Source organism: Athene cunicularia (assembly GCF_003259725.1).
Source record: "Athene cunicularia isolate RWA chromosome 5 unlocalized genomic scaffold, athCun1 chr5_part1, whole genome shotgun sequence".
Lineage (NCBI taxonomy): Eukaryota > Metazoa > Chordata > Aves > Strigiformes > Strigidae > Athene > Athene cunicularia.
Window position 1 is genome coordinate 11,567,306 of NW_020799101.1, and position 26,812 is coordinate 11,594,117.

Below are 26,812 nucleotides of genomic sequence, written 5' to 3' on the forward strand. Positions count from 1 at the left end.
TTCCTCCTGGGAACTCTGCCTTTCTTATCAAGGAGATAGGCAACCACTTGATTACAGCAATGGTTGTTTCCCATCCTTACATACATAAGCAGGGGTTTCTCTCCTCCAGCAGCTATCCAACAAACAGCTCTGCTGGTGGGAGAGGTGACACTGCCCCCAGCCCCTGGGTGACTTCTCAGCCTATCCTGGAGAGGAACAACTCCTTCACCAGACCGCACAGGCTGCCCTGATGACATGCAGATGGAACACCTAAACAGAACAGCCATGTAGCTCATCACTGGCTCCCAAAACCAGTCACATCAGCCTCTAGGGACTGATGCCCACCCTTGTCCTTTTGGGCATACCCTGCATATACATGTATTTGTCTACAAAAAAGCTTCAGAATTCAGAGAATTCAGAATTTCAGGATTCCAATGTTGTCAGAGAAATCCTCTGCACATTATTTGTATTTCTTCATAATATGTCAAAGCTCCTACAACACTGTGAAGTTGCATGGCCTGAATTTTCTAATGTTTTCCTTGAAGAGAAAGTTACCAGAAGGAATAATGACCAAAACCCACTCTGGGACTTGTCTAAGCACACTCTGTGGCAGAGTGTGGGAGGAGGAAGGGGGTTTCTCATATCGGCACAACCAGCTCTCAGGTCCCAGATGTCACAGTTTGAGTTTGCCAAACAAAATACCCTGATTTGGCCACTTTCCATGGGGAAAAATGTTGAATTTCCAAAAACCAGTGTTCTTTGAAGGGCTGAAACTGGGCAAAAGGCTGGATACAGTGTCTAAGAAAAACAGTTGTTATGGTAGTAACATCTGTGTGGGGGCACTGTGTACATGTGTGATGCAGGAGTCTTAGACTAAGAAATTGTAAGTATCCAACTCCAGGTATAAACTCTCAAAAACCTATAGATTTTATTGTATCCATTTCTTGAAAGCATCCCTATGAAGAATTTTTTCTGTGTATAGAGAGGTAAACAGATTGCAGAAATCAGCTGTGTGTTGATTCTCTTAAGGATAATTTGCACATTAACATGGAAACATTGCTCATGCACTACTGAAAGCAGAAATTTGTTTTTCAAGACAAGCTATATTGAAATGTATGAAAATGGGCAATTAGTGTAATTCTGAATAATAAACTGAAGCTTGTGGTATAGAATTGTTTGTATGAGCTAGTAGAAACTTACACTGGAAAAAAGTACATCATACCTGGGTAGAAATATTGTTATTTTGTACAAAAATAGGTTTTGGTACAGAAATGGTGTTACTTGGAATGATGGTCTTTTGCCCCTTGTCCACAGGGGACACAGAAGGTGAAGTTTTGAGGTAGGTGAAGGGAAGGTGGAACTTTTTCTTTTCTTAACTGTGGTTTCTACCCAAGAAAAATTGGCTTAAGAGATTGTTCTGGATGACGGATGAATCTGGTATTCCTTCAAAAACTGCTATTGATTTCGTGCTGTATGTGCTGATCTGACAAAATGTTCCCCAAGTAAAATGCAATCTGAGCTCCTTGAGAGAGGCTTCATAGAGAAATCAAATCAAACAAAAATGGGAGCTTGGGCAGTTCATGCATTCCACAGTGATACTTTAGTCTTTGTGATATTTTAATGGATCAGAAGGAGATGCTGAGCTGGGCAGTTAAACAAAGACCAACAAAAGACTTTTGAGTACAGCTGGAGGCATGGCAGGTACTTGAAGGCTGCTCTCCCACCTTAGTCTCTACTTCTACAGTCTTGTTTCTCTAGGGTACGTCGTATGTTTTTCTTAGTGATATACAGCAAAAGTTATCTGGATAACTGCTTGTGCGCTGTTTTCCCTGCTTCAGGATTAACAGTGTTACCTGTGAGATCTTCACAAGCTACCAAGGTTCCTCCAGGAGCAGGTCTAGCCCACCCAGCGTGTGAAAGAGTTATCCCAGTTCAGCTTGCCTTCTTTTTTTTCAGGAAGTCTTGTGAGTTCACAATGAGATCACAGGACCAGTCCATGGGTCCGACCCGCCTCTCTTGAGTTATCCCAAGCCCTGTGATCCCTCGGAGGTGGAACTGGATGCCCCATCCAGAGCATCCTGGGGGAGGGACACAAGACTGCTCAGAGCTGCTTTCTGCAAACCACCTGTGCACAGGCAGGACAGCAATGACATCTCTGAATGAAGTGTGGCCCCTGCAGATGACATTTCCCTTCACACCTGCTTGCTGACCAAGGGACCACAAGGCCGGTGTGGTCCAGGAATGTCTGCACAAGCTTGTCACAAAAGGGTGGCTTCCAGGATCCTGCTGGGTTGAATGTCTCTCTTGGGGCATTGGAAACACCTCTGTCTCTCCCCACATGTTAAACAGAGGGAGTGGGTAGCTTCAACAAACCTTTTAGGGTCTGCACACCCCCATGCAGATTGTGAAGGAGCTGAGTCACAACGTGTAAAGTTGGGGTTGGGATCTGACCAAAGACAAAGCGTTTGCTATGCAGGACTGTGAAGATGACAGTCTCTGTCCCACAGCTCAGGTGGCTGTCACCACTTCTTGTAGCCTTCGTGTAGGGCAGAGGGGACTGCAACGAAACCAAAGAGCCAAAACAACTCTCTTAACTAGGACACAGCACTGTAAACTTTACCCTGCTATTTTCTCTAATCTGCACACTTGGTTTAGCTCTCAGGCTGCACTGCTCTTGCCAGTGGGACTTGGAGGTTGGCCTCCAGCCTTTGGGGTAGGGTTCCAGCCTTTGGGATAGGGCTCAGAAGCTCTGGAAGACTCCAGGACCAATATTGTTCTACCCGAGAGTTTGTTATAATCTCCTCCCTTTCAGAGCTAATCTCTCCCCATCACAGCTGTTCCAACATTAATGAGTACTTTTGAGAGCTCAGCTTTTCTGCTAAATGATACGTTTTCCTCTTTTATTAGTCCATTAGGAGAGTTATTACAGCTCAAGTGCTCTGTCCTATTTGGATGAAAACTACTTAGATAAATAGCAATGAATTCCTCATCCTCAAATAATGGTCTTTCTGGGTGCCAGTACATGATGTGCCCTGGGGTGTCCCATCTGCTCCATGAAGGGTGGGAGGATTAGCAGAACATGGTCGAAGGGCACTACTGGGTAGTGTTGGGAGGGGAGCCGGGGCAAACATATAAGACTCGTGGAGAGATGAAAGAAGCAACTGAAAACCTCTGAGGGGGCAAGACCTAGAGAAGAGATGAAAAATGGGTTTGTAGGGAAGTCTCCAATCTGGTCAATTCGAAAGGATTTTTCTTAAACCTGATTTCTAGAGGAGAAAGCCCTGGGTAGCAAGGAGAAATGGTGCCCAGCAGGTGCTGGACTTCACAGTAGCCTTAAAAACTTGCTTAAAAATATTGCTTTATAAAACATAATTAACCTTCCTCCAGTAATGTGCATCTGAACAGCCTGATGTGTGCATCTGCTCCATTGCATTTCCTCTGGTTTCCCCCAGGAGGTGAGATTCGTCTCTCTCCCCAGCAGTGTGGAGCTGCACCTTTGCTAAGGGGGAAATCTGTGATCGCTGCACTGATGAGTAATTCTTTAAATCCCCTAACACTAGCTGCCGTCTCTATTATTGTGGATACAGAAGAGCTATTTTATATTTCAAGGATATCAGTGTGGGTGGTGTGGCCACATCCTCTTCTAAGCCATGCAGGAAGGAAGCAATTACTCTTCATGAGTTTCAATCTACACTGTGACAAAGCACTATTTTGCTAGTCACGCCCAAGCTTACCAGCCTCTAGCCTCTTCCTGAAATATCCTTCCTTCTCAATGCTCAGTGATGCTGACTCCTGCCCGTTTGGTCCCCAGCACTGGTTTTTGACCCAAGCTGTGCAAAAGGGGGGTGGGTGATGAGGCAGCACGTGAAATTGTACTGGGACATGCAGGACCTGAAGCCTGTGAGCCCTAATTCCCCTAGGGAAGGAGCTCTGCTGTCCTATCCACTGCAGGTGCACCTTTCCTTTGGGATACTCCACACATTGCCAGGCTTCGTGGTCTCTTCCCCTGGAGTGCAGTTTCCAGGTTTTCTCCCATTAAATTTCGTATCAGTTAAACTAAATACAAGATTTACAAATGGAGGTCAGCAAATTGCTGCCACACCCTTTGTGAATATGTAATTGCACGTACTCTTCCTGCTTTACATCAATTAGTAGGTGCCACCTGTGCATGTCACTGTGCACATCAGTGAAGCCAGGACTGTCCACCCAGAGATACAGGCTGAATTTGGAAAAGCCCAGTTATCAAAGAACTTTGGTTTAGTGTGTCTCTCTTAAAATCAGCACATCAGTAAGTCCTGCGGCCTTTAGTCCAGTGCTGTTTTATCTCAGGGGATCCTGGTGAGAAGATCCAGCCTCAAAGGGGAGGAACTGCAAGCATTCTGGTTTCTTAACACTTTGTTTCCAGGTCTGCAGACTCCAGAGTTTCTCAGCAGGCTCTAACAGAAAGTTTCTGCTTTTTAAAATCATGCTCACACCCAGGAGTCCAGGTGCTCTCTGTCTGGTTTTGGCTTCCCCTGCAGCAAGGGCAGAGGTTCCCCAGGTGTCACTGGGGACGTGGTGTGTACCAGGTGGCTCCTGCAGGAGCAGAGGAGGCAAGTGATGCCTCGGTCCACCCTCTGGTATGCTGTGGTTTGTGTCTCTGCATCTTTTGCACTGCGAATTGCAACTGATGGAAGTGCCAGGTGGGATGGATGGATGGATGGATGGATGGATGGATGGATGGATGGATGGATGGATGGATGGATGGATGGATAGGGGGCCAGGAGTGTGCATGTGTGAGCTCAATGCATGTTCAACATGGTGGCTGTTCAGGCTGATGTCCTGGGGGCACTGATGACAACTGACTGGGAGAGCTGGCAGTGCCACAGCAACTGTGCCCAGGAACCAGCTTTCTTCACTATTTTATAAAGCTGATTTTATTTTTTTCATCTTGGCTATCTGCTCTGCCTCCAAGGAGGGACAGACATGAACATCAGCAGAAGCTGCATGCTAAAGAAAATCCAGCCACACTGACCTCAGAAAATTTTATTTAGTTACTTTATAGGAGTGATATTTATCAGTATTAATCTAACACTGTTATCAGAAGACATTCACGCAACCTCCTGAAATTACCTGGCTATGTGTAATATGCCACATATAAATAAATGCCATTGTAAATGTCGAGTCATACAAGAAGATAAATAAAGTAGTTTCCTGGGCTCATTAGAGCTGAAAGCTGAGGTTTTATAGCAGGATGAAGAGAATTGCACAATGCAGTTCCATATGGCTTATGAAATGTGTATGAAAACCATTTTCTCCTACCCATCCTAATTATACTATATAAATAGATTCACTATTTTCCTTCAAGAACTTACTTGGCTGGAATATTATTTTTTATTTTAAAGACCAGCATAATCACTTGTATGATGCATTTCTGTAGTCTCTTAACAGATCTCTAAATCAAAATACAATTATTTATAGCAATAACATGACCTTTCACTAATTGGGAAAGAAAATGTTGCACAATAGGTGGCAGTTGTCATGAGTGCTCAGCACTGTCAGAAGTCATTTCAGCATTTGGCTTTAAATTGTAAGTGGAGTAAGAGTTTAAATAATGTGTAACAATTTTTTAAATTATCAGTATGTATGAAGTTTTGTGGGAGCGTGAGTGTGCTTATAGGAGGAGGGTTTGCACTGCCCATGGCCAGGCAGCAGACTGACACCAAAGCACTGTTTTACACCCACTGTACAGTTCTGTCACATAACCTGTTGGCAGAGGACTTCAACAGCTGTCTGAACGCAGACAGCAGCAAAGCCGCTGTTTTAATAGCAGCTGCTAGGAGGGTAAAAATGGGACAGGAGGGCCAGCTGGGTCCAAATTCTTGTGAGCTGCATCTGCTAAGGACTCATATGGACAGGAGGAGGCAACAGAGATGGAGGAAGGGGGATGCCAGAGCAGTAAGGATGAGATGTATGTTGAATATATATCTTTTTATTATTAAACATTGAGACTGCAGTAGTGCTGACGTTTTGGACCTTGTTACACCAGATACCTTAAACACAGTGCACATGGCAGTCTTTGCTCTAGAGAGCAAGGAAAGACATGCTATGAGACACATACACAGCACAAACAGAGCGTGCCTCTGCTTTTTCGGCTTGTCTGTAGCCCAGCAAGACTCTCCCCACCTGGAACCAGTGGGTGACATTCACCAGGGCAGGCTGGGACTAGTGGAAGAACTGACCCTTTGAAGGAGTACATAGGACTACATGTGGCAACGCAGTAAACAACAGCCAGAAACAGAATAAATGAGTCACTTTTCTAGCATATTTGAATACTGTTTAAATATAAACATTGCAAATGAATATCTCTGAGAAAAAATAAAATTGGATGCAAAAATACACCAATGGTATACTGCATATGCATATAAATATAGTACATGGTTTGCACAGTCATTATGCATCTTCCTTCCGGACCAACTTTCTATAGACTGATAGAAAAATTGAAACAGATTAAGAGAAGGGAAAGGTCTTTAGCCAAACACATTATTGTTTTGTTACGTGATTCACTTCCCAAAAAACTGGGCTGTAAATACAAAACATAGTTTCACAACAGACCTATTTCTATTTTCACATCATATCTACCTCACAGCAAGAGGGGAAAGAGCAAGCAAGGAAATGGTGATGCTCAGTAAGTTTTAATGGCATTTGAGAAGAGTTCCACCACCCATTCAAAGCCTATGATGTCAACAGGGTCTGGAAAAGTTCTTTCCTTGATAAGGAGGACTTAAGTAATATCCAAGTGCTTTGCTGGATGCTGGGGCTTAGCCCACATAATCCATTGCAATAGGTAGCTTGTTCCTAACCCTTTGTTAGCAGGGTGCCACCGGATGGGGTCACTGTAGAGGGGCTGGTGGCTGCTGGGGGGTTTGGACTCTCCCACCTCATGGAGGTGAAGGCAGCATCTGCTGCCCCAGCTGGACTGCTGCTGCAAGGCCAGCCAGGGCTCTCTGGGCCCGTTCGGAAGTGCCGATGCCCCATGGCAGGGCTGCTGCATGGGGCAGGACGTGCAGCTGGGGCCACTCCAAGCCCCCGGTCTGGGGGTGCTGCAGCGCAGCAGGACAGCAGGAGTCCTGCCATGGCTGAGCAAAAGCTCCTCCTGACCTGAAACCTGGAGCCTCTCCCATCAGCCTAACGCAGCCACCCTTGCCCAGCTCAGAGAAAGGCAGGTGGAGTGCAAGCATACTCACATAGGACTTTTCCAACAGCTCAAAATTTTGGCTTCAGTTTTTGTTTCCCTTTGTTTCCTTAGAAGATGAAAAGCTACATAGGAGATGCCTGCTCTGTCTGGGCCAGCTGGGGAGTCAGACGTGGCCTTCACAGCACCCTGTGAGGTAGACAGAGGTCAGAGTGTCCAGGCCGAGAACATGGTGGCACCAAGGAGACCTTGGGGTTGTCCATGACTGGTGTGAAGAGCAGCCCTGGTCCTCATGGGCACTGCTTCTCCTGTGGGCACACCCTCCTCTGCATGGAGGACAGTGGTTCCCACAGAGATGCTGAGCACCAGCTTAGGACAGAGTACTTTCCGTAGGAAAAGGCGACAGTGTGTGCTGTGCATCACTCTAGGGGATGTTCTTCATCCCCGGCTTAGCCGACAGTCCAGCACAAGGGGTTACTAAGGCGTGCCTTGGCCTAGGACACATTTATGTTGGAGAAGAGTGAGGCCCCAGGTGGCGTGGATGCTGTGCTGTCTGCCAAGTAGCCCAGGATGCTCTTGAGTTCGCCACGTGACAAATTGGCTTTGATGTAGAGGAATGCTTCCAGGTGCCTTTTGCTGTAGAAGAGAAATGGGAGCTGTTATCTCCTCCTGCAGATCTCCATGTGCTGGGTTCCTTGCACCAGGATGTGGCCCCAACCCCGTGGCAAGCACTGAGGTCCCGAGTGGATGCCAGCTCAGCATCTGGCAGTCCTGCATGGGACCCAGCACTGTCCTGGGAGGTTTGGAGTAGGGTAGGGAATCGCCAAGACAAAGGAGAAAATTAGGCCAGAATTTGCAATATATAAATGGGCTTTTAAAAATAGTTTATTTTGTTGTCCAATGGCACTGGGATTGCGAAAGCCTGGCAGGCAGCCCCCACCCATTGTTATAGACTCAGGCTATAGGAACCTCACCCATACTCAGATTTGACTGTTTCCTGGCTCAGTTAAAATTCCATACAAGTATTTGCAAACCTGTTTCAGCGTCTCTTACCGGATATCTGGGTATGTCGTGGCGAGTGTTGCAACTTCAATTTTAATAGCACCTAAATCCTGAAGTCGGATTATTTCAGCCAGTTTGGGGAGTGCCGAATTCAGCCATGTGGCTTGAGACCCCTGCCAGAAGAGAAAGAGATCAGCAGGGCATTGTGGAGGTGCAAACCTCAACACAGCTCAGGAGCTCTGTTTCATGGTGCGTGCAGCTGAGACAGGTCCTGAAGCTGTTTCCTGGCAAGGGGGAAGGACACAGCAGTGATTTTAGGTGCCTCATTTTCAGTGACATTTCTAGCCTCAGCCAGCCTTGAAGAAATTGGATTAGCTTTGTAGTGGGTTTTAATCCTCTTACACAAGTGTTGCAGGGTTTGCCATAAGGTAGAGGGTTCCATTTCCACCGCGACAGACTCTCTCTGCTCTTCCCTCCCATCGTGTTTTCCTTTCCTTGGGTTTCTATGCTGCCCAGTGTGTGTACAAGGTTTGACAGGCCAGGCAACACACTGCCACATGCTGCTCTCTCCCAGCTCTGCACACAACCCTGCCTTTAGCATCTCCAGGCACTGTCAAAATCTGCTCCCTGCCCTGAATGGACTTGTTTTCTGGCCACGGGATATCCCATGGTGCTGGCTACCTGACCTCCTGCCCATGCCGACTGATGCTCAGGCTTGATCCTTCTCCAGGCAAATGTGCATGGGGTGGAAAAGGACAGGGTTAGGCTTAGCTTTTAGCTTTTTCGTAGTCAAATTTAGAGGCATGGAAGGAGGGAGGTGATCTCAGAGGACAGAGAGGGGTGTTTCAGCCATGCCTCCTGTGGAGGAAACCCTTGTGTACCAGAGACCCTGCACTGCTCGTTCTAGTCCCTGCCTGACCTAAAACCAGCGGAGTTAGGGAAATCAAGGGCGGGGGGAAAGCGTCAAAACCCAGACTCCACACACATTGTACTGAAAGCAGAGCAGTGCTATTTTTAGCTAAATCATCTGACCCTATTAATAAAAATCTTCAAGAAGAAACCACTGACTATGGGACAAAGGAGGATGAAATCATGGCTCTCCATCTGGGGGAGGGGAAGGCCTTCCTGCTGCAGGCACTTGGAGACCTCTTTCTGCCCAATGTCCTGCCTTCCAGGGAGTTGGAAAGGTTAACAAGAGGTCCCAGAAATTTATTTTCCTGTTTTCCAGTGTGCTCATGCCCTGTGCTGCTGTGGATTGCAGCGAGCACTCACGTACATTACTGGTGCAGAAGGCTTCAAGGTCGGCAGCGTTCTTGGAGATGTGTTGGGCCAGGTTTTGCTGTTGTGCTGGGGTTTTCAGGCTGACTTTCCTCTTCAGCAGTCTCACGATGTAGTCTTTAACCAAACGGGTGTGGATCTTCTCTACAATAGCCTGTTGGGAAGGAGAGGGGGGATCATCCATCTATCTTTTGCTTGGGGACAAAACAAACCATGTGTGTGGATGGAGGACAAAAATGTCTTGGGTGCTGTAAGACATGCCACACCAAACACCTGCTGCTGATCACATGTGAGGAATGATGCTGGTTGCCAACCTCCCCATGACTGGTTATGTGACATCCTAGATGCTGAGAATTTCTTTGTACTCAAACTAATGATGTGTGGGAATTTCCAAACATTGTTTCCTTCCGGGAAGAGTTTAAAGTGTAGAAAAGATCCCTATGTGTTAGAGAAGTAACAGTATTCCAGAAAAACAGGAATTCATGCTGTTCCTCCTGTTCCTCTCTCTAATATGCCAAACATTGTAATTTTGTTTCAGCTACTAAAAAGACAAAGGCAGGAAATCAAAGATTTTTTTATATGGTGATGGTTCTTATATACTCCAGCACCACTGAAGATGTGGTTATGGCTCAGTTATCTGGGATTAGACCCAGCTGCATCCATCTCCTCCAGTCCTTAGGGGAATCAAAGGAGCCATGAGACAGAACCATGACATTGCATCTGTGTTTCAAGGCTGCTAAACCAAACCCATACATAAATAAAATGATGTTTTGGGTGGTTCCTAAAGCACTTTCTCTACATCAGGGGTGTTTTTCTCTGTAAACGCCACAGCAGAGCTACAGGAGTCTACTGTTGGAGAAGATTTATATGGCTAGTCTAGGTAAACTGCATGCTCATGGAAATCCTGCCTGAGAGGACTCTGTGATGCCAGGCCAGCTCACCAGCTTAACACAGGTCAAGTCACAGAGGATCAGAGCTGATAATGCAGCTTCGGCATCCCAGAATCCCTTCAATATTTCCCTTAGACTTACATGGTAGAAAGGGTCCTTGAGGGTCTGGAAGTCTGAAATATGTTTGCTGGTGGTTTTAATGATCTCATTCATAATTTCATTGCTGGAGTCCCACTTATTTTCTGTAAATTTCTTATAAATTGGCTGAAAAAAAGGAAAATATGCTTAGTTCTCTCAAAACAGATTCTATTCACACGTATATTTAGCATTTCTATATGTACAGTATCTTACATAGTGACAGCACAGCATGCAGTACTGTGCAGGGATGTGTGATGATGACTTACAGGGGAGGGGAAGAGGGGGCTGTATTTTGTTTGTGTTCCCTTCTTAGTTCCTCATGATGAAGAAGACTGAGGGTTTGAAAGGCTCATATTGGAGATGCTTTTTTTATTTCTACATTTTTAATGTTTTGTCCACACCATCTTGTCTGATTAGAGAATTATAGAACTGTCAGGGAAAAAACCGAATCATTATGAGGTGTTTTCAATCAGTTTTTCTTGGCCACAGTAAAGAAATATGAAAATAAAAAAAAAGCACCTCCGATCTGTCATGCCTTCCAAAGGCCCTACAGAGAAAGCAGGAAAGATTGTGGATGAACATTCCTGACTCCTACGCCTCCCCCTCCACCACACTTGCTTAACTTAAAAAGCTTGTGGTATATTAAAAAAAAAAAAAAAAAAGGAAGAAACCAAAAGTGCCTTTCAGGCCACCTTTACGAGGAAACCAAAAGCTGTGTAATTGCAGTTCATGTCATTTGTGATTGCTTCCTACAGTTTGGAGTGTAAACACTTGCAGGTTGAGACTCTCCCTCCTGCAGCAGTTATCTTAGATGTGATCAGCACATTTTATGTTTGCCTGCACAGTCATGCCTGTGTAGCTGCACCCATTTTACCTGCTGGCTTGAGGACCAGCTCAAGGAGAGGTGAGTCTGAGTTTTCTGGCAGAAGCGTGAGCTAGGACCGATGCTGAGAGGTGACCTGGCTCAGAGCCCTTCTGAATCAGAGATGTGGGCAACTGATAGCACGGCAGGAGAACACGCCCGGCACAGGTTGAGCCATGGGACAGGCAGGTGTGGGGCAGGGATACGGTACCTTCAGCTGGGCAAAGAGCTGTTGAAGCAGCACGTCAAAGCCGCTGTTTTCAATGTCTCCGAGAGTGCTGAGAATACCAGCTTTATTGTCATCCTTTTCTGCCATGTTTTTCTCTGTGTAGTCTCTGCAAGGAAGTATCAGCAAGGTCAGAATAGCCTGTCCTCAAATGAGAAGAGAAACTCAGAGGTCTCCAAACTTTCCTTTGCAGGCAGACAGAGCTTTCTCTCCCCACTCTGGAGTACCTCCCCTCCATCACATTATTATCCTTCAGAGGAAGGAGCAAAATCTTTTATTTTGGACCCTTACCTAAAATTCCAGCAGTTGTTAATATTTGCAATAATTATAGGCTTGTAGTATCTGTGCTTCTTGCCTTTCTCTTTAAAATCTTCAAAAGCATCCCTGTAGCTGGAGGGGAGAAGGGAAGAGGAGAGGCAGGTGAGTGCGTGCCACAGGTGGCTCTGCCAGCCCTGCTGCCCCACACTGCCCTGCCGCACCTTTTCAGGAAGGCGGGCAGCTCCTTCCACAGGCGATGTGACAGCTCCTCGCCCACTGCTGCGCTGATGTCCTTGGCTCGCTTCTGGCCACTGTAGATACTCTAACAAACAAGATCAAGTTTAAATGTCGTCTGCTCCAAAAAGGCCAGGTTCACTGGTTAAAAAGGCCACAGAGCCTTAACTTCCTTAATAGAGCCCAGCTCTCCTGCATCCATCCCTGCAACTGAGCAGGGTAAGGAAGACCTGCTATACTTATTTGGTGAGTTCAAGCCAATTTTGAACTCCATTTTCAAATGGGAAGAGAGATGAAAAAAAAAAGTCTTTAAAATAGCTGATAAAATGGGGAAAGTGACACTTGAGGTTTTTTTGCTTTTTTTCCTGAATGTTGCATTAAAAAAAAAAAAAATTAAGCACAACATCCTCAATACATGAAAGGTTTATTTTTTTAAACATAAACTCTAGTAATCCTCTGCAGCCAGAGGAGGGAGAGTGCTGAGCACGGGGGAAGGGTGTGAGCACTCAGAGCAGCTCTGCCCATGACAGTCTCTCGGGGAGGAAGCAGGGCAGCAGCACCGCGCTGGTTCCTCGCATGGCTAAGCCTGTCTCTTGTCTCTGCTGTTACATTACCCAGCGTCTGATGGCTTGGTGCTGGCTGGGGGTGCAGAACAGACTGCACAGGGGGAAATGAAGGCAGCTTCCCTGATCATTTTGCTTATAGAGGAGTTTATCCCCAGCACGCAGTAGACCAGGACCATGCTAGACCATGGGTTTGGAGTTCCCTGTATGGCCCATCTCTATTACTGCCCTACAAAAGTGACTTGCCTTTTGCTTTCCGGCATTGACCATAGCTGGTCTCAAATCCTAAATATGTGCAGGATGCAATTGTTTATTTTTAATATATATCTTTATTACCTGGATAACAAATATTGCTAGTAGTTCGCTCTGAAAATGCCCATTTAGTTTCTCTGGTTCTTTGTCTTCTTTCCATCTTTGGATTTCTTTATCTAAACATTTGCTCAGTGAATTTTTGATAGTAGCCTTTAGGGAAGGAAGAACAACAGCATTTACCACAAAGTGGATGTAGCATCTTCTGCCTTATGCAGCTTTTACTCTCCCACCCACCATTTGTCTGGCTCAGCAGACTTTTTCCTTGGTCCTGGCTGAGAAATAAAGGCTCTTTGTTACATAGATGCCTTACCCATCACTTCACAGCACCAAGGACAACCCCCTGCCCAATATCCACCAATGCAACAGTGAGTTGAATATTTCAGGGTAGGACTGAAGATCAAGATCTACGTCCCTGCCCGCCTCCCCATCACGTCAGTGGTGATGTGTAAGGCAGGGGAGGGAAGCGTAGGTAGGAAGGTTGCAGGCAGCTATGTGTGCCAGAGCCCAGATTTCCCCAGCCACATGTTGCCTGCTTGTCACGCTCAGTTGCTACCCTCTGGGCCTGGTTTTGCAATCCTTTTTCATGACCACTTCTGACGTCTTATGAGCACTTGAGAGTAAAACAAAATGTTCTCACGTTTTCTCTGCTCTGACCCCTCTTTTGTGCACACTTTGGGGCTTTGGAAATGGTCTGTACAGTGGCTGGGATATATTTCTGATCCCTAAGAGCCTTGTTTGTGTGATTATTCAGCCTTCACACCCACCTCTCCCATATGTAAACCATCACAAGCTACAGCTAAACCTGGAATTTATCTTCTAATTTTCCAGGAATTCCAGCCCAAAATGCCAAAAGCACTAAGCTATGGGAGTACTGTTAAAGTTGCTTTTTGTTTCCATTAAAGCAAGAGTGATCCAAAAACCAGACTAACTGTTATTATCTGCAGACCACGAGATTCTGCATCAAAGAAACAGATTTTTCAAGACCAGACCTTCATGGTTTGTGCTCACCTGGCACCGCTTTAGAGACCAGAAGTAATTCTGAATCCATCATCTGGGAGAGGGAGCTTAAATCCCTCTGGGGATTTAGCAGATAACTGGAAAGTTACCCATAAAGATTTGTTGTTGGATTGTTCCCCACCTTCCTACCACACGGTTTGCAAGAACAGAGCAGTTCTTTTTTATGGCTCCCAGGGCTAAGCAGAAGTTTGCTCTGCAAGTCCCATCTAGCAGAAAAACGACCTGTCCCACAAAAAGAAACAAAAGCATTCTTGCTTTTGCTTCTCTCTGAAAGGGTATGTGGCTCACAGGTGAGAAGTGCATGTGCAGGACAAGTCAGAGCATCTCCGAGGAGTCATATGGGATCAGTAAAGGAAAGAGGAGGGACTGGACAGATTCTCACCTCTTCACTGTCGAGGTATTTGTTTTCAAGGTCATTGCTCAGACTTGATGGCAAAAGGCTTCCAAGCTTAACTTTTTCCAACTCCTCAGCTAAAACATGATCTTTTCTCATATCTCTGGAATGAAAAAACCAAACAATCACATTTTCCAAGAACAGTGTAATTCAAGACAGCTGTTGATGCAAGTCACTAACACTTTTTGAGGCTATCAGTGAAAAAACAGATGGTAATGATACATTGTCCTTAGTCCAGGCAGGATTCGTAGGAGCTGAGTGTGTGCCAGGAGTGGGACTGGTGAAGATGGGCGTCCAAGCAACCCGGGGCAATGCAGTCATGTTCTGCCAAGCTCCTGAGCACCAGCCACTGTGCTCTGGTGGGGATAGGGGACCTGAAGCAAGCAGGAGGGTCTCGCCCCAGGACACGACCACTCTCCATAAATATAGAGGGGTGATCAAATGAAAACCTGGCATTTTGCAGCTTGATGGGACTGGAGCGGGCAGTTTCATAGCCGCTGTCATGTCCCCACCACATGCTGGCTGAGCCGGGTGCCCCTGAGCAGCTTCAAGTGAAGAGACCTGCCAGCCATGGGGGGCTCTGGCCAGTACTTGTTAGGGGGCTGATATGGAAGCAGCCTCTCCTTCTGGAGCTGCAAAGAATAACCCCATACATCTCCTGAGTCCCATGTTTGCACATCACCCAGATCTGCATGGGTACACTGACGTGCTTCCCACACATGGGCTGTTTCTGATATGACACTGGAAGATGGAGCCAGGCTGCTGTACAACCTTCCTCCTCCTCCTCACTGTTCTGTTTGCTGCTGACTGTGGAGAGAGGTGGTCCCTCAGCAGAGACCTGGATGTGGCCTCTGGGAACACCTAGCAAAACTGCCCTGGCTAACACCATCCCCAGCTCAGGGCTGTGCTGCCCGGCTGAGCCCTGCTCCTCACAGCTACTGATTTCCAAACACATGCTGGTTCTGGCCTGAATATCCTGACCTAGAGCACAGCACTGGCTCTGGAAAACTTCTAGATCAACACTGACTCATTATACTCCATCAGTGAAACACAAGAAGGAAAAAGTGGAGGTGAAGGTTGAATGGCTTTAGAACAGAAGAAGAAACATTGCTGGTGTATTTACTGGTTTTCACCTAAGAAATGAGAGCCCTCAATTCTCCATCCAGGACTATAAGCCACAACAAGGAGTATTTTCAGTTCTATAACATAGAGGGCTTGTGAGGATGAGGGGCGACTCTTGGCTGATGATGTCCTCTCACAGGGGTGCACCCTTTGGCTTCCTAAGCAGGAGGAGAGCACAGACTGGGGGTAACACCAAAGCAACATCCTCCATGTCCAGCATAATTGCATCTTACGTTGTTCTATTTATTGGCTGGCCTCTAGTCCAGTGGGCTGAAATTTCCAATTTTTCCATGCATGAGTTCAGGTCTGCAACTGGAATAGAGATCAGGGCAATGAACTCGCCCGATTTACCCCACAAGTGAAGCCCTAAACATCTGTGTGTATGTCTGTTGCCCAGAAGCCTGAATGGTGGGGTCAGCCCTTGGTTTACAGACTAGAGGCCTTGAGTGTGTCCCTTCTGGCTGTCCTGGCCAGCCAGTGTACATCAGCACAACACCAGTGACACCAAAACCTAGCCAGGTGCCAGACTTCATCACATGCCGATACATAAATCGAGCAAATGCCTGGTTTTGCATCCAGTGAACCTGTGCTGATCACCAGGGATAAAAAAGCCTCACTTACTTTGGATAAATGTTGTGCACCCATGAGAGGAGAAGGTAAATATCTTTGTCTTCCAGATGAGACTCAGCGTTTTTCTTTGCCTGGGAGGCAAAATAATTGTGGTAGAGTTCGGCATATGTGCTGAACACGTTAAACTCAGGAGGATAAAGCTGTTTAATGTACTTTACAACTACTGTCAAATCTTCTTTCATTGTCTTTCCCATGTGCAGAAGGTTCTGGCCAACTGTAGAGAGGTTCTCAGTTCTAGCAGTATGGCTTGTGTCTTTCATTCGAGTCTCTACTGACTCCTTTACTGTAGCCATCCAAAGCTCTTTCCATTTTCTAGGTCTAAAGTGTATGTTTTGGTCAGGTGGATTCTCTGATGTGTAGTTCTGATCTTCTTTCTCCTGCTCTTTCAGTGCCTCCACTGCCTGCTGGAGCAGTTCTGGGTTTGTTTTTGCTAGCAGCATGGAGTCTTTCAAGATGGTGAAGACTTTGTGCTTCAGAACTTCATAAACAGACTCGATGTCTTGGTGGCTGGTGTTCATTCCCTCCTCACATTTGCTAGACAGGCTCTTCTCCAGGACAATCAGCTGCTGAGTGGCATCACAAAGCTTTTGCTCTTCAAGGAGTTCCATGACTTGTTTGACTGGAAAAAAAGAACAGCCTTTCTTTACCCAATACCAAAGATTTAATTTTCTGTTTTATAAAAAATGGTGGCTCTGGAATACTTTTCTAAAAAAATTTTTATATTTCGATAATGCTAGATCTTAGGGTCCTTCACCTTATAAAAATCTGTTTATTTAAAGATCAGATTATTTCTAGCTTGCCTCTAACTGGGGCAATGGAAATTTGAATACCCATCACCAGTGTGTTACATATGGACAGATAATCATGAGCTACCTATAATTTTTTTCCAAAATTTAGATTTGTGGAGTTTTATTTATTTATTTATTGACTGATTTATTAATTATCCCTCTTCCCTTTAATATGACCTCAAGTCAGAAGCGTGGCTTTAGAAAAGCTGTAGATGGAAAGATGCAGCTAAATAAGGTGTGCTGGAGGAAATACCATATGGGTTTTCCAGAAATAGTTGGCACAATCTGACCTGTGAAATTTTTTTGGAGGACACATTTAGCAAGCAAGATAAATACAATTGAACTACCTTATGTGAACTACAGCCAGTTACTTGATACAGTACAATCTGGGAAATTATTAGTTAAACTGGAGAAGTTATATCCCCAAATAAGTTTTGTTAGGTATGTAAGGTTTGTATGGAAAATCCTGGATGGAGAAAGCTTACATTATTCATGAAACTCATCTTACTTCACATTCTCCTTAGAAACTGCTGCACAAAAGGTGGGAGTGCCCTATTGGCATCTGCTGATTATGCAAAATTCAGAAACATTATCGAAACTGAGGGCTTGGTCTATTATGCAAGAACAACGGGATAACTTGAATAGTAAATGGGCTGAAATTTAATAGCACAAAGTGTAAGATACAAATTCAATAGAACAAAAGTTACTTAGCAACAAATAGGATTTTCTGCTGCAAGCTAGATGTGAATCAGCTTGAGATGGAGGAGCAAGAGAGATGCCTGTAGAACTGGTAAATCACTACTGTGAGATGATGGTGAAAGTCTCAGATATGATGGTGAAAATCTCAGATATGACCCTAGGATGTATCCAGTGGGGAATGTCCAGCTGAGATAGGAAAATGGTAACATATTGTATTAGGCATTGGTGGTATCTCACCTGGAATATTTTCTGCAATTCTGGTTGCTTTATTTCGAAACAAGACATTGGGAATGGGGCAATGCAGCAGTAAGAACAAAGGCACGCAGGGCCTGCTTTCAGTAGACTAGGTTTGTTTAGCTGAGCAAATTCAAGGCCGAGAAGGAAAACCACCAGTTAGGGAAAACATTTGACATATCGAGGAGATACGAATTAGACAGGTAAAAGCTTGCCTGGAAATCAGATAATTTGTACTAAAACAGTGAGACTTTGAAAAGCATCCCAGTAAAGGAGGTAGGACTAACAAATTAACTTACTTTAAGGTGTAGCTTGCTAAGTTTATGAACCAGGTAATGAGATATATCACCTGAAGTGGCAGGTGAGCCTTGGAAGTGCCAAGAGACACTTTCCAGTTCTGGGTTTCTCTAAGCAGGTATTTTTCTACTTCTCTAAGCACCCTGCCTGTGACTGGAGGAGCTGTATGTCCATATATCAGCCCCGGCAAAGACCTATGCATGCTGCTCACTCCTGTCCCTGGGAGAAGGGGAGATTTCACAGGGTGGTGTTTTTGTGGAGGAACAGAGCAGAGGCATGCCTTGGTTTCTTTCTTACCCACAGATCCCTGTGCCCCCATGAGAGGTAGAAATGTTTCATTTTGGACAGAAAACCTGCAAAATGATAGTTCTTCAAGAAGTGTGCCCTTGGTACATGAGCGACATGAGGTGGACATGTCTCTCTCAGCCCGTGTTTCCCCAGGCTCCTTGGCCAAGTCACTTAGATCTGTCGGTGCCCTTGTTTCCCAAGGGGTCAATTCTCCACCTTCTGCAGCCCCTCTGGAGGTAACTACGGCCTATGAGGTGGTGCAAGGAGAATGGAGGAGCACTTACCACTTGGTGGCTTGATCTTTTTAATTTTCTTCAGTGCACTTGTAAGGATTCCCTTTATTCCTTTCTTCCCCTTTTCAGGGCTGTCCCCAGCAGAGGTGCAGCTCCCATTGCTCGTGATGGAAGATGCACGTGAGGGTCTACAGGCTGCCTCTGGCCTTTCACTCATCTTTTCCTGGTCCCTGGACCAGATCTCATCTCCAGAAGGTTCAGGACAGGCAGGAACTTGCTCAGGCACTGATGTTGAACGGTTTTCAAGCTGCCTGTTTACACCAATGCAACTCTCTGATCCATTGCGTATTCCAATAGGACCACTTTGGAAAAAAGGTAACATTTTCATCATTTTCCTTCTAGCCTGTAAATTTCAGAAAGAATCGGTCAGATTATAACAGTTTGCATAAAAACTACCATGAAACAATGTGACAAGGTGTATTCCTATTAAAAAACACGTAATTCTGGAATGAGTTGTCCCTGTGTGGGTGGCGTGGGGAGTGCTACACACATCTGGTATGAGCACAGCTCTGCAGGAGAGCTCCTGAGCAACGTCACCTCAGGTAACTGAACGGATGGAAGCAGCTCTCTGGTCTAGTAACTAACTTAGAGAAAATAGATGAGTGATGTTAAGGGTGATTCAGATGGCCTGATCTGAGACCTCAATCTTGTCTGGATACAGGAGAGCAGGGCTCTCCCATGGGATGCTGTGGGAGTACGGATGTGAGCATGGATGCTGCACATGAATGATGTGAGTGGGTGGGACTGTGCTTATTCAAAGCAACCACAAAACTCCCATACTTTTATACATCATCGGGATTAATTCCCACCCTCCTCAGGGCCTGTTTTTGCTGATCTCTGCTCATCTGGCTGTAGATTTGCTTGTGGAAGCACTCATGTAGCTTGCTGCACACTGAGTTTGCAAATACACCATGAAAATGAGAGGAGCCTACCAAGGCAGGCACATGTCAGTCTTTGCTGAGCCAAAGTCGTGCTGGTTTAACTGTGTCCCCATTTAAGTCAGTAATTATTTCTTAGCTTTATTGAGGAGAGCTCCCAGAGAAGGTGGCTGAGAGTTCAGAAATGTTGGAGATGTGAAAAACATGGTTGAAAGGATGGGAAGCACAGCAGTATCTCCTGATACGAGCATCACAAGGCTTATCACTTTAGGCCCAAAAAATCCCCAGTCAGAAGGATGGTTTCAATGCTCTACATGCTGCCTGCATCCCTACAGTGGCAGACACAAGACACAAGGGATGCATTCAGACCCTTCAAACCCACTCACAGTCTATGCAATCTCTTTTCCAAAACAGTCCCAGTGTGACTACGGCATCCCAAAGACAAGGCAACTTCAGCGCAGCTTGTTGCAACTTCAGTGTGACTTGTTGGGTGTTTTCAAATACCTGGGAGCAATTCCTGTCCCATTCATTTATGTTGAAATGTGGGGCTGTAGTGTGGGCCGTGGCTTGTGCAGAAAGGTATGCTAGTGAAATGGGGTGGTGGAGGGGGAAGGTTCTGATAAGCAGGGAATAACCAGACTGGATTATTCCCAAAGCTGCTACATGAAACTAGTGCTAGTGGCCAGGGCTGCTGCATGTCCAAGGCAGTCCTTGCCTGACTGAGAGAGAAACAGGAACAGGAAAGGATCAGGGTGGTTTGGTCTTGTTTAAACAGTCATTATCCTGCCGAAGTCCTGCTCTACCATCAACACACCTGTGCTACAAATGATTAATGATAGAAATTTGTTATTGTAACATTTTTTTTAGAATTCATATTTAGAATTATGTATGTGCATGTATAATTTAATATACTGCCATATATTTATTTGCATAAGTATATTCATTTATATGATTATAATAATATAATTACTGTAAACAAATAAAGTGACTTCATAGTTTCTAAGCCTTGTTCTAACAACAGATTTTTTTAAGTGACTTTCTGGGAAACTTCTGTATTGAAGAACTCTCAGGCAAGTTTTTGCTTAAGGGTAGAGGAATTAGGCTTTAAATAAAGGAAGAATTTGGCTTCGGTTATAAGGCCACAATGCGGTGATCTTCAAATACCTCGCTAAGTTTATACGGTTGATACGCATCATGCTGATACAAGGCATGATACTTATTTCTGGGAAAACTGGTAGGAACATTGTGGCTTTTTATTTGAATTGTGATTCCTTCTGCTGGCTCCTGCCAGCTTGGAGAGCTTTGAAGCATCAAGTTAGCGGTAGCAGCCAGGTGGTACAGAGAGCAGCTAGAGCCTGGCATCGCTGAAAGCTTTCCCACTCCGTGCTTTGGCTGCCAGGTCACGTTCAAGATTAGTAACACTATTACTTTTAAAACACAATGAAGATGAAAACTCATTTGGGAAGGAGAGAAAGGGGGGTGTGTGTGTGCATGATCTGGCTGGATCTCAGCTAAACTGGTGGTCTGTGACCCAGGGCAAGGTGCAAAGCTAAACCTAAGGTGCTGCCAGAGGCGTTGGGTCGCTGCTCAGCAGAGCCCTTGTGCCCCGGGGCTGCGGGTCTGGTCTTGTGGGTGAGCAAAGTGGGCCCAGCACCAGAGCTGCCCAGAGACAGCAGTCATGGCAGAAGCTACAAACCTACTTCTTCCCCCAGCACATTTACTGGGGGGGAAGGGAGGGAGGGAGAGAGGCAGGGAGGCAGGCAAAACCACCATGGTTCACCCTGGCTGTTCTAGTCAGGATGCCCCAGTAGAATCCTAAAACCAGTGGAAAAGACCTCCTTTTTGTTACCTTTCCATTACAAAAATATATCATGGTAACAGGGATTCTCTATAAGTCTTTGGGACGTTCTTAATTTTTGTAGGGCTATTTTCCTAGCCTGCATTTCCCAATATGACGCTGTGTTTAGATTCCTTCTGCCAAATCCCTTCCTGTTTGTTCAAAGACTCAGCCAAATCCTTTCTCTCTTTCCTATTACTCCAAACAGAGCATTTATTGTTCTTTTTTTTTTGCTGTTTCTAAGCAAAGAAAGTACTTCTCCCTTTCTTAAAGCCAAAGGTGATTTCAGAGTTTTTTGTTTTGATGAATGATGATCAGAAAAGTGTATTTCAAAATGGTTTTGCTTCTTCTTCAGTACTAAGATGAACATCACATATCTTTGAAAACCATTGCAATGACACTACATATAAAAGAGTCCATAAGGGAATGATTAAACTGATTAAAAGTGTAGTTTTTAGCGTCTGGCAGAACTTTGTCCTGGTAATGCTCTGAAAGAGCGAGGCGCAGGGTCTGGCAATGCCCAGGAGTGAAGAGGTAGCTGGGAATGTGCTACTGGGGGCTGCAGCCTGAGTGGGCCCCTGTGGTCCCTCTGCAGTACCAAGCTATTTTCTGCCATGCGTTCCTATGCCCTGCCATGCCTAAAAAAATGCCACAGCCAAATAAGAAGAAAGATAAAATCAGTTCCCAGCGTTTTTGCCCAGCAGCGTGAGAACTGTTGGCAATAGTGGCATGTCAGGGTGTGCTTTTTCATTTTGAACTAATAAACACCAAAGGAGTTAAGCATCTGAGTAAGGCTTTTGATGGTCACTCACATCTGGCCAGCTTGAATGTTCGCCCAACATTTATCAGTTTGCCGCTGCTGGTTTGCCTATGTTTGTATCTGCAGCAGGAAATACCAGTCAACCTCAGCTCCCAGTCCTGCCTTGAAATGCAGCCTCAGTCACTTGTGGCAACTGGTATGAAAAATTCCCCCTCCATCTTTTCTTTTTATCATTAAATGGGCAACCACGTACTGTAAGAAACATCTATAAGAAACTTTCTTATAGAAAAAGCGCACCACTTTCTACAGGAAACACTCAGCTCGGAGGAGGTGGCACCGGTTACGGCTGGAGGCGCTGGGCAGGAGGCCTGTGCCAGCACTGCTCCTTGTGCCCCCCAGCACCAGCTCCTGCCCCTGCGGCAGACAGGACACGCCAGGAGCTTGGCTGTGGCTTGGATGGCCACAGCTGCTCCTGTACGCCTGTGTTGTGCTCACAAACCAAAGCTTGTTAAAAATCCAGCAGGGTCCTAATTATGTTAGCAGTTAACACTTTGGGAAATGCTGAATCATTTCCCAGGCACAGAGCTCAAATTCAAATCTTAGGAAGTTTCATGATTTAAGGTCAAGACTTGACATAGATCCCAACTCACTATTATTACTAATTTACTGTTAATTTACTGTTATTATCATCATCATCATCATCATCATTATGTGGCACTATAGTTTGTGCCAGAGGAGTCTTTAGCTCCAATTATTTTTGACATAGTATATTCAGCTTACGGTTTCCAACCAGAGGAGCAGCACAGCTCACATATTATCCTCTGCTACCCTACACAGAGGCCCTGTGCCATGAGGACAGCAGTGCTGCTGACCCCCAGCGTGGCTGGAGTGGGACCAAGTGAGCTATCCGCATGGGGCTGATCACGGTGTGTACCCCTGGGCTGGAGCTTGTCTGAGGTGGACAACAAGGGTGAGGGAAACACCTGGAGCAGAGCCATGACACAGGACACAACTTAGACTGTGGGCACAGTGGGCTTCCTGTTTCCTCCTTCCTCAAAGGAACAGCTTTTATACTGCATGCTTAGAAATGAGCTCATTCATGAAGGGTGGCTCGTGGTGTGCCAGAGAGCACTCAGGGAAAGAGATTTACAAGTTACCTCTATTCTGAAATTTTTTGCTGATCTTGACTTCTTTTTCCTGAGCTGCTGCCAGTATTAAAAAGCATTTGTTTGGATTTTTAGTCCTCTCCAGCCTGCTGACATCCTAGATCACAAAGGGTTATGTCTCGTTTTAGTGGAAATCCCCTGCTCTCACACAGCCTCTCAGAGATCCAGAGTTATTTAGCTACGTTTGTTCTCTGCATTTGCATCAGCCTTTTCTCTCCCCACCTGCTCCCTGTGGAAGTGGGGTCTCCACTGCCCACACAAGAAAAATGCACTGGGTCAAACCATCTTGTGAAGCCGTAAAGCAGTACAGCCAGTCAGAGTTTAGTGTACCTTGGACTGTGCAGTGACAGCTGAATAAGTGCTAATAAATCAAAGCAAAGAGTCTAGGGAGACGCTAGCCTCAATCTTTGCAAGTTGGGAAGCCCTCCTAGGAAGTGGGGGGTTTTCCTACCAATTTTTGTTAGTTGGATTGGGTACTGAATGGAGACACCATGAAGCTGGGGGCACCCACTTGGCTCTGCCAGGGAAATCACAGTTCATAGATGAGCTGAGCCACCAACAGCCCCATCCTGAAATGTTACTGTGCTGCTCAAACCCATGCTGCTGTCCATGGAGCCCTACAGGCCACCCACCACCCCATGTGGTCCAGCACCACCCTCATGGTGGCCAAGCTCCGCTCCTAATGGGACCAAAAACTGAGGGGAAACAAAACCCATTTCTCCAGTAGAAAAGTCAATGCAGGAGCAGAGCCTCCCCAGGGGACTCAATCCATGTGTCTCAGCAGTGCCAGACATCTCCATAGAGCTGGGGGTGATGGGGGACACAAGGGACCCATGGGAATGGTGGTGACAGACCAGGCAGAGGATCCCAGGGCATCTCACCTGGTGTAAGATGCTTTAAAACAGCATTAAACCATGTTATCACCTGTCTGGGGAACATCGCAGATCCCACTTGAATAGCCTACACAGTGCCTCAGTCATTTTTTAAATGAGAATTTGGTTTCCCTAAATTGCAGAAGCACAACTGAAAATAATCTTGTAAATCAGCATCTCCTGTTGTTAGTGAGAATTTTTCAAACAGCAAAAGAGAAAATTACACGTATGTATTGTTATTGGGAAAAAGCAGAGAAAACACAGTGTAATACGCTCCTTTATCTTCTTGCTTCAAATCTGGGAAGTATCATTTTGAACTGCTGCTGCCAAGAGAGAAACCAGCTGCTGCTGTCTAGGATTTTGTTTTCGTATTACTATTCCCAAAGCCAAATCCTGCATTCAGGCCTGGAGTTTGCAAAGTTCACTACTAGAGCTAACAGTGACTGAGAAGATAGACAAATTCCCCAGGCACCAGACTTACTGCTCCTGGAGTCCTTGCCTCTGCCGGCACTTTCAGACTCTGGCTTTCCAGGCCTCTTTTTACAGAGAGGGTGACTGAAACAAACCCAAACCTGAGTTTTCCAAAGCTCTCTGCTCCCGTTCGATGGGCTCTGTTGGAACTGGCAAGCCTCAAAGCCCCTTGGCAGGGGCAGGCAGTTGAACGCTTTGAAGAATGACTGTTTCTTCAGGTTTTCTGCTCTGAACTTGGGTGTGATGGCGAGGGACCATGGCTGCTAGATGCCATATGACTAAAGTCATATGCTCCAGTCACAAAAAGTCAGTTCCTTACTTTGTAGCAGCCTCAAGAAGAAATCCTACTTTAAACACCCCAAGGATCCTAACCCTGATGTTGAACCCTTCAATCTGTGCCTGAGGAGCTGACACAGTGGGTGTGGGACAGCTGCCCAAGGATAGGAGGGAATTTCATCAGGCTCTTCAGTGCTCCAGGAGAGGGCAGGTCCTAGGGGTGGTGAGACTAACCTGACTAGGAAAAAATACAGTCACAGAATGGTGAGCATGGCAGTGCAGAATCAGCTCAGAGCAGTGACCCATGCAGGGCACAGGGCACAGGGGCTGCCTGGGGCCGTACAGGATTTAGGCACTGAAATTGTGTTTTGCCAGTGCAGCTGAGCTGAATGAATCCCAATCCAATTATTTTCCTGTGATCTTGGAAAAACCCACTTCCAAACAAAGAGGAGGGGGTGGGAAGTGCCACGCTGAGTCTGGCTCTCGGTGCCTGATCTGGGTTGAGGATGCTTCGGTGCCCGAGACCTACGTCTGCATTTTGGGAAGGGGTTGGGGGAGTGGGTAGCAGGAGTCACCGCTCGCAGCCTGAGTTCATGCCCTGAAATTCGGGGGGTGAGCAACAGAAATCAGACCCAGCTGTCGCAAAGCAATTGCCGGACACATACTCTTGCGGTCCCCAGCCTTGGGATGCGTCTGGAGCTGCTGTCCTTCTCGCAGCAGGTCGATTTATTCTCTACTCCGGTAACTACAAGGTGGGGCTGAAATCTGTTGCACAGTTCTGGAATCCATCCTTTACACCTTCCGCCGATCCCCCCCGCCCCCCTCCCAGACACGACGGGGAGCCTCGGCTCTCGCTAGCCGGGAGGGAGGCAGAGGCGCGGGGGAAGCGGGAGGGACACCGGCCCTACGGGGAAGGGGGGAGCCCCGAGCCCCGCAGGACGGACAGGCGGCACGAAGGACTTACTCTGCTGCGGCTCCGGGGCGGGCGGCGGCGGCGGCGCTGGCTGGGGAGCCCCGGGGCAGCCCGGCTATAAGGGGAGGGCGCGGAGGCGGGGACCCGGCGCGCAGGGAGCCCGGTGGCTGGAAACTCCGGCTGCGCCTCCCCTCCAAAAATGGGCTCAAGCCAAAGGGAAGCGAGAAATCCCCTCCGACGGGGAAGAAGTCCCGGCGCAGGGGGGTGGCTGCTGTCCCGGTGGTGGTGGCGGCGGCTGCCCCGGGCTGGTCCCCGGGGGGGAGCTGAGCCCCGGCTGAGGGACCGGGGGTTGGGGCATGGGGGCACCCTGGCCTCACTGCCTCCAGGGTTTGTATGGGATGTGTCCCATTGCGGGCTTGGAAACCCCCGCTAAGGGATGGAGCAGGCACCTCCCAAAGCTCTGCTCCCTGAGCAGGGCATCGGCACGGGCAGCTGGCAGGGATGAGGTGCGAGCCTGAAAGCACAGCCTGCCGTATTGGGGTTCAGCATCGTGCCAGGGGTGACGTGCCTTCCCCAGAGCAGGGCTCGTGGTGCTCCCAGGAGACACTAAGATCATCAAGCATCTTGAGTGTAGTGTGGTGGGTCCCTGCCTAAGGTGTGGGAGGCACAGGCTTCCCTCCTCACCCCAAAGCCTCTGAACCTGCTTCTTCCACTTCCAGAAGGGACATTTGTCTTCTAGATTTCTGTCCCTGATTTGCACCTGCACCACTGGCTATGGTGGCGTGGTGAGCCCGTTACACTGGGGAAGCGTGTGTACTGCCATGGCAGGGGATGGCTGGAGGACAGCCAGGGGATGCCTGGGTGACAGCAATGACTGTGGGGGGCCATTGCAGAAGGTCTGTTCAAGGGCTGTGCCATCCCTTGCTTAGATAGCCTTAATGTGGAGCATCTTCTGCATCCA

The 26,812-nt window shown here is 46.7% G+C and overlaps 1 protein-coding gene across 1 annotated transcript; it reads right to left on the bottom strand.

The window, feature by feature from the left end:
- Positions 1-5,001: 5,001 nt before the first annotated feature.
- Positions 5,002-26,007, bottom strand: TNFAIP2 (TNF alpha induced protein 2). The gene is made up of 12 exons (XM_026850048.1): positions 25,903-26,007; positions 18,670-19,021; positions 16,071-16,698; positions 14,316-14,430; positions 12,941-13,066; positions 12,029-12,129; positions 11,841-11,939; positions 11,535-11,658; positions 10,465-10,587; positions 9,432-9,587; positions 8,207-8,328; positions 5,002-7,789 (listed from the first exon to the last, which is right to left on the bottom strand). Exons 2-12 carry the CDS (start codon positions 19,007-19,009, stop codon positions 7,648-7,650), a joined length of 2,076 nt encoding a protein of 691 aa, XP_026705849.1. The 5' UTR covers positions 19,010-19,021; positions 25,903-26,007; the 3' UTR covers positions 5,002-7,647.
- Between the last annotated feature and the right edge of the window lie 805 nt (positions 26,008-26,812).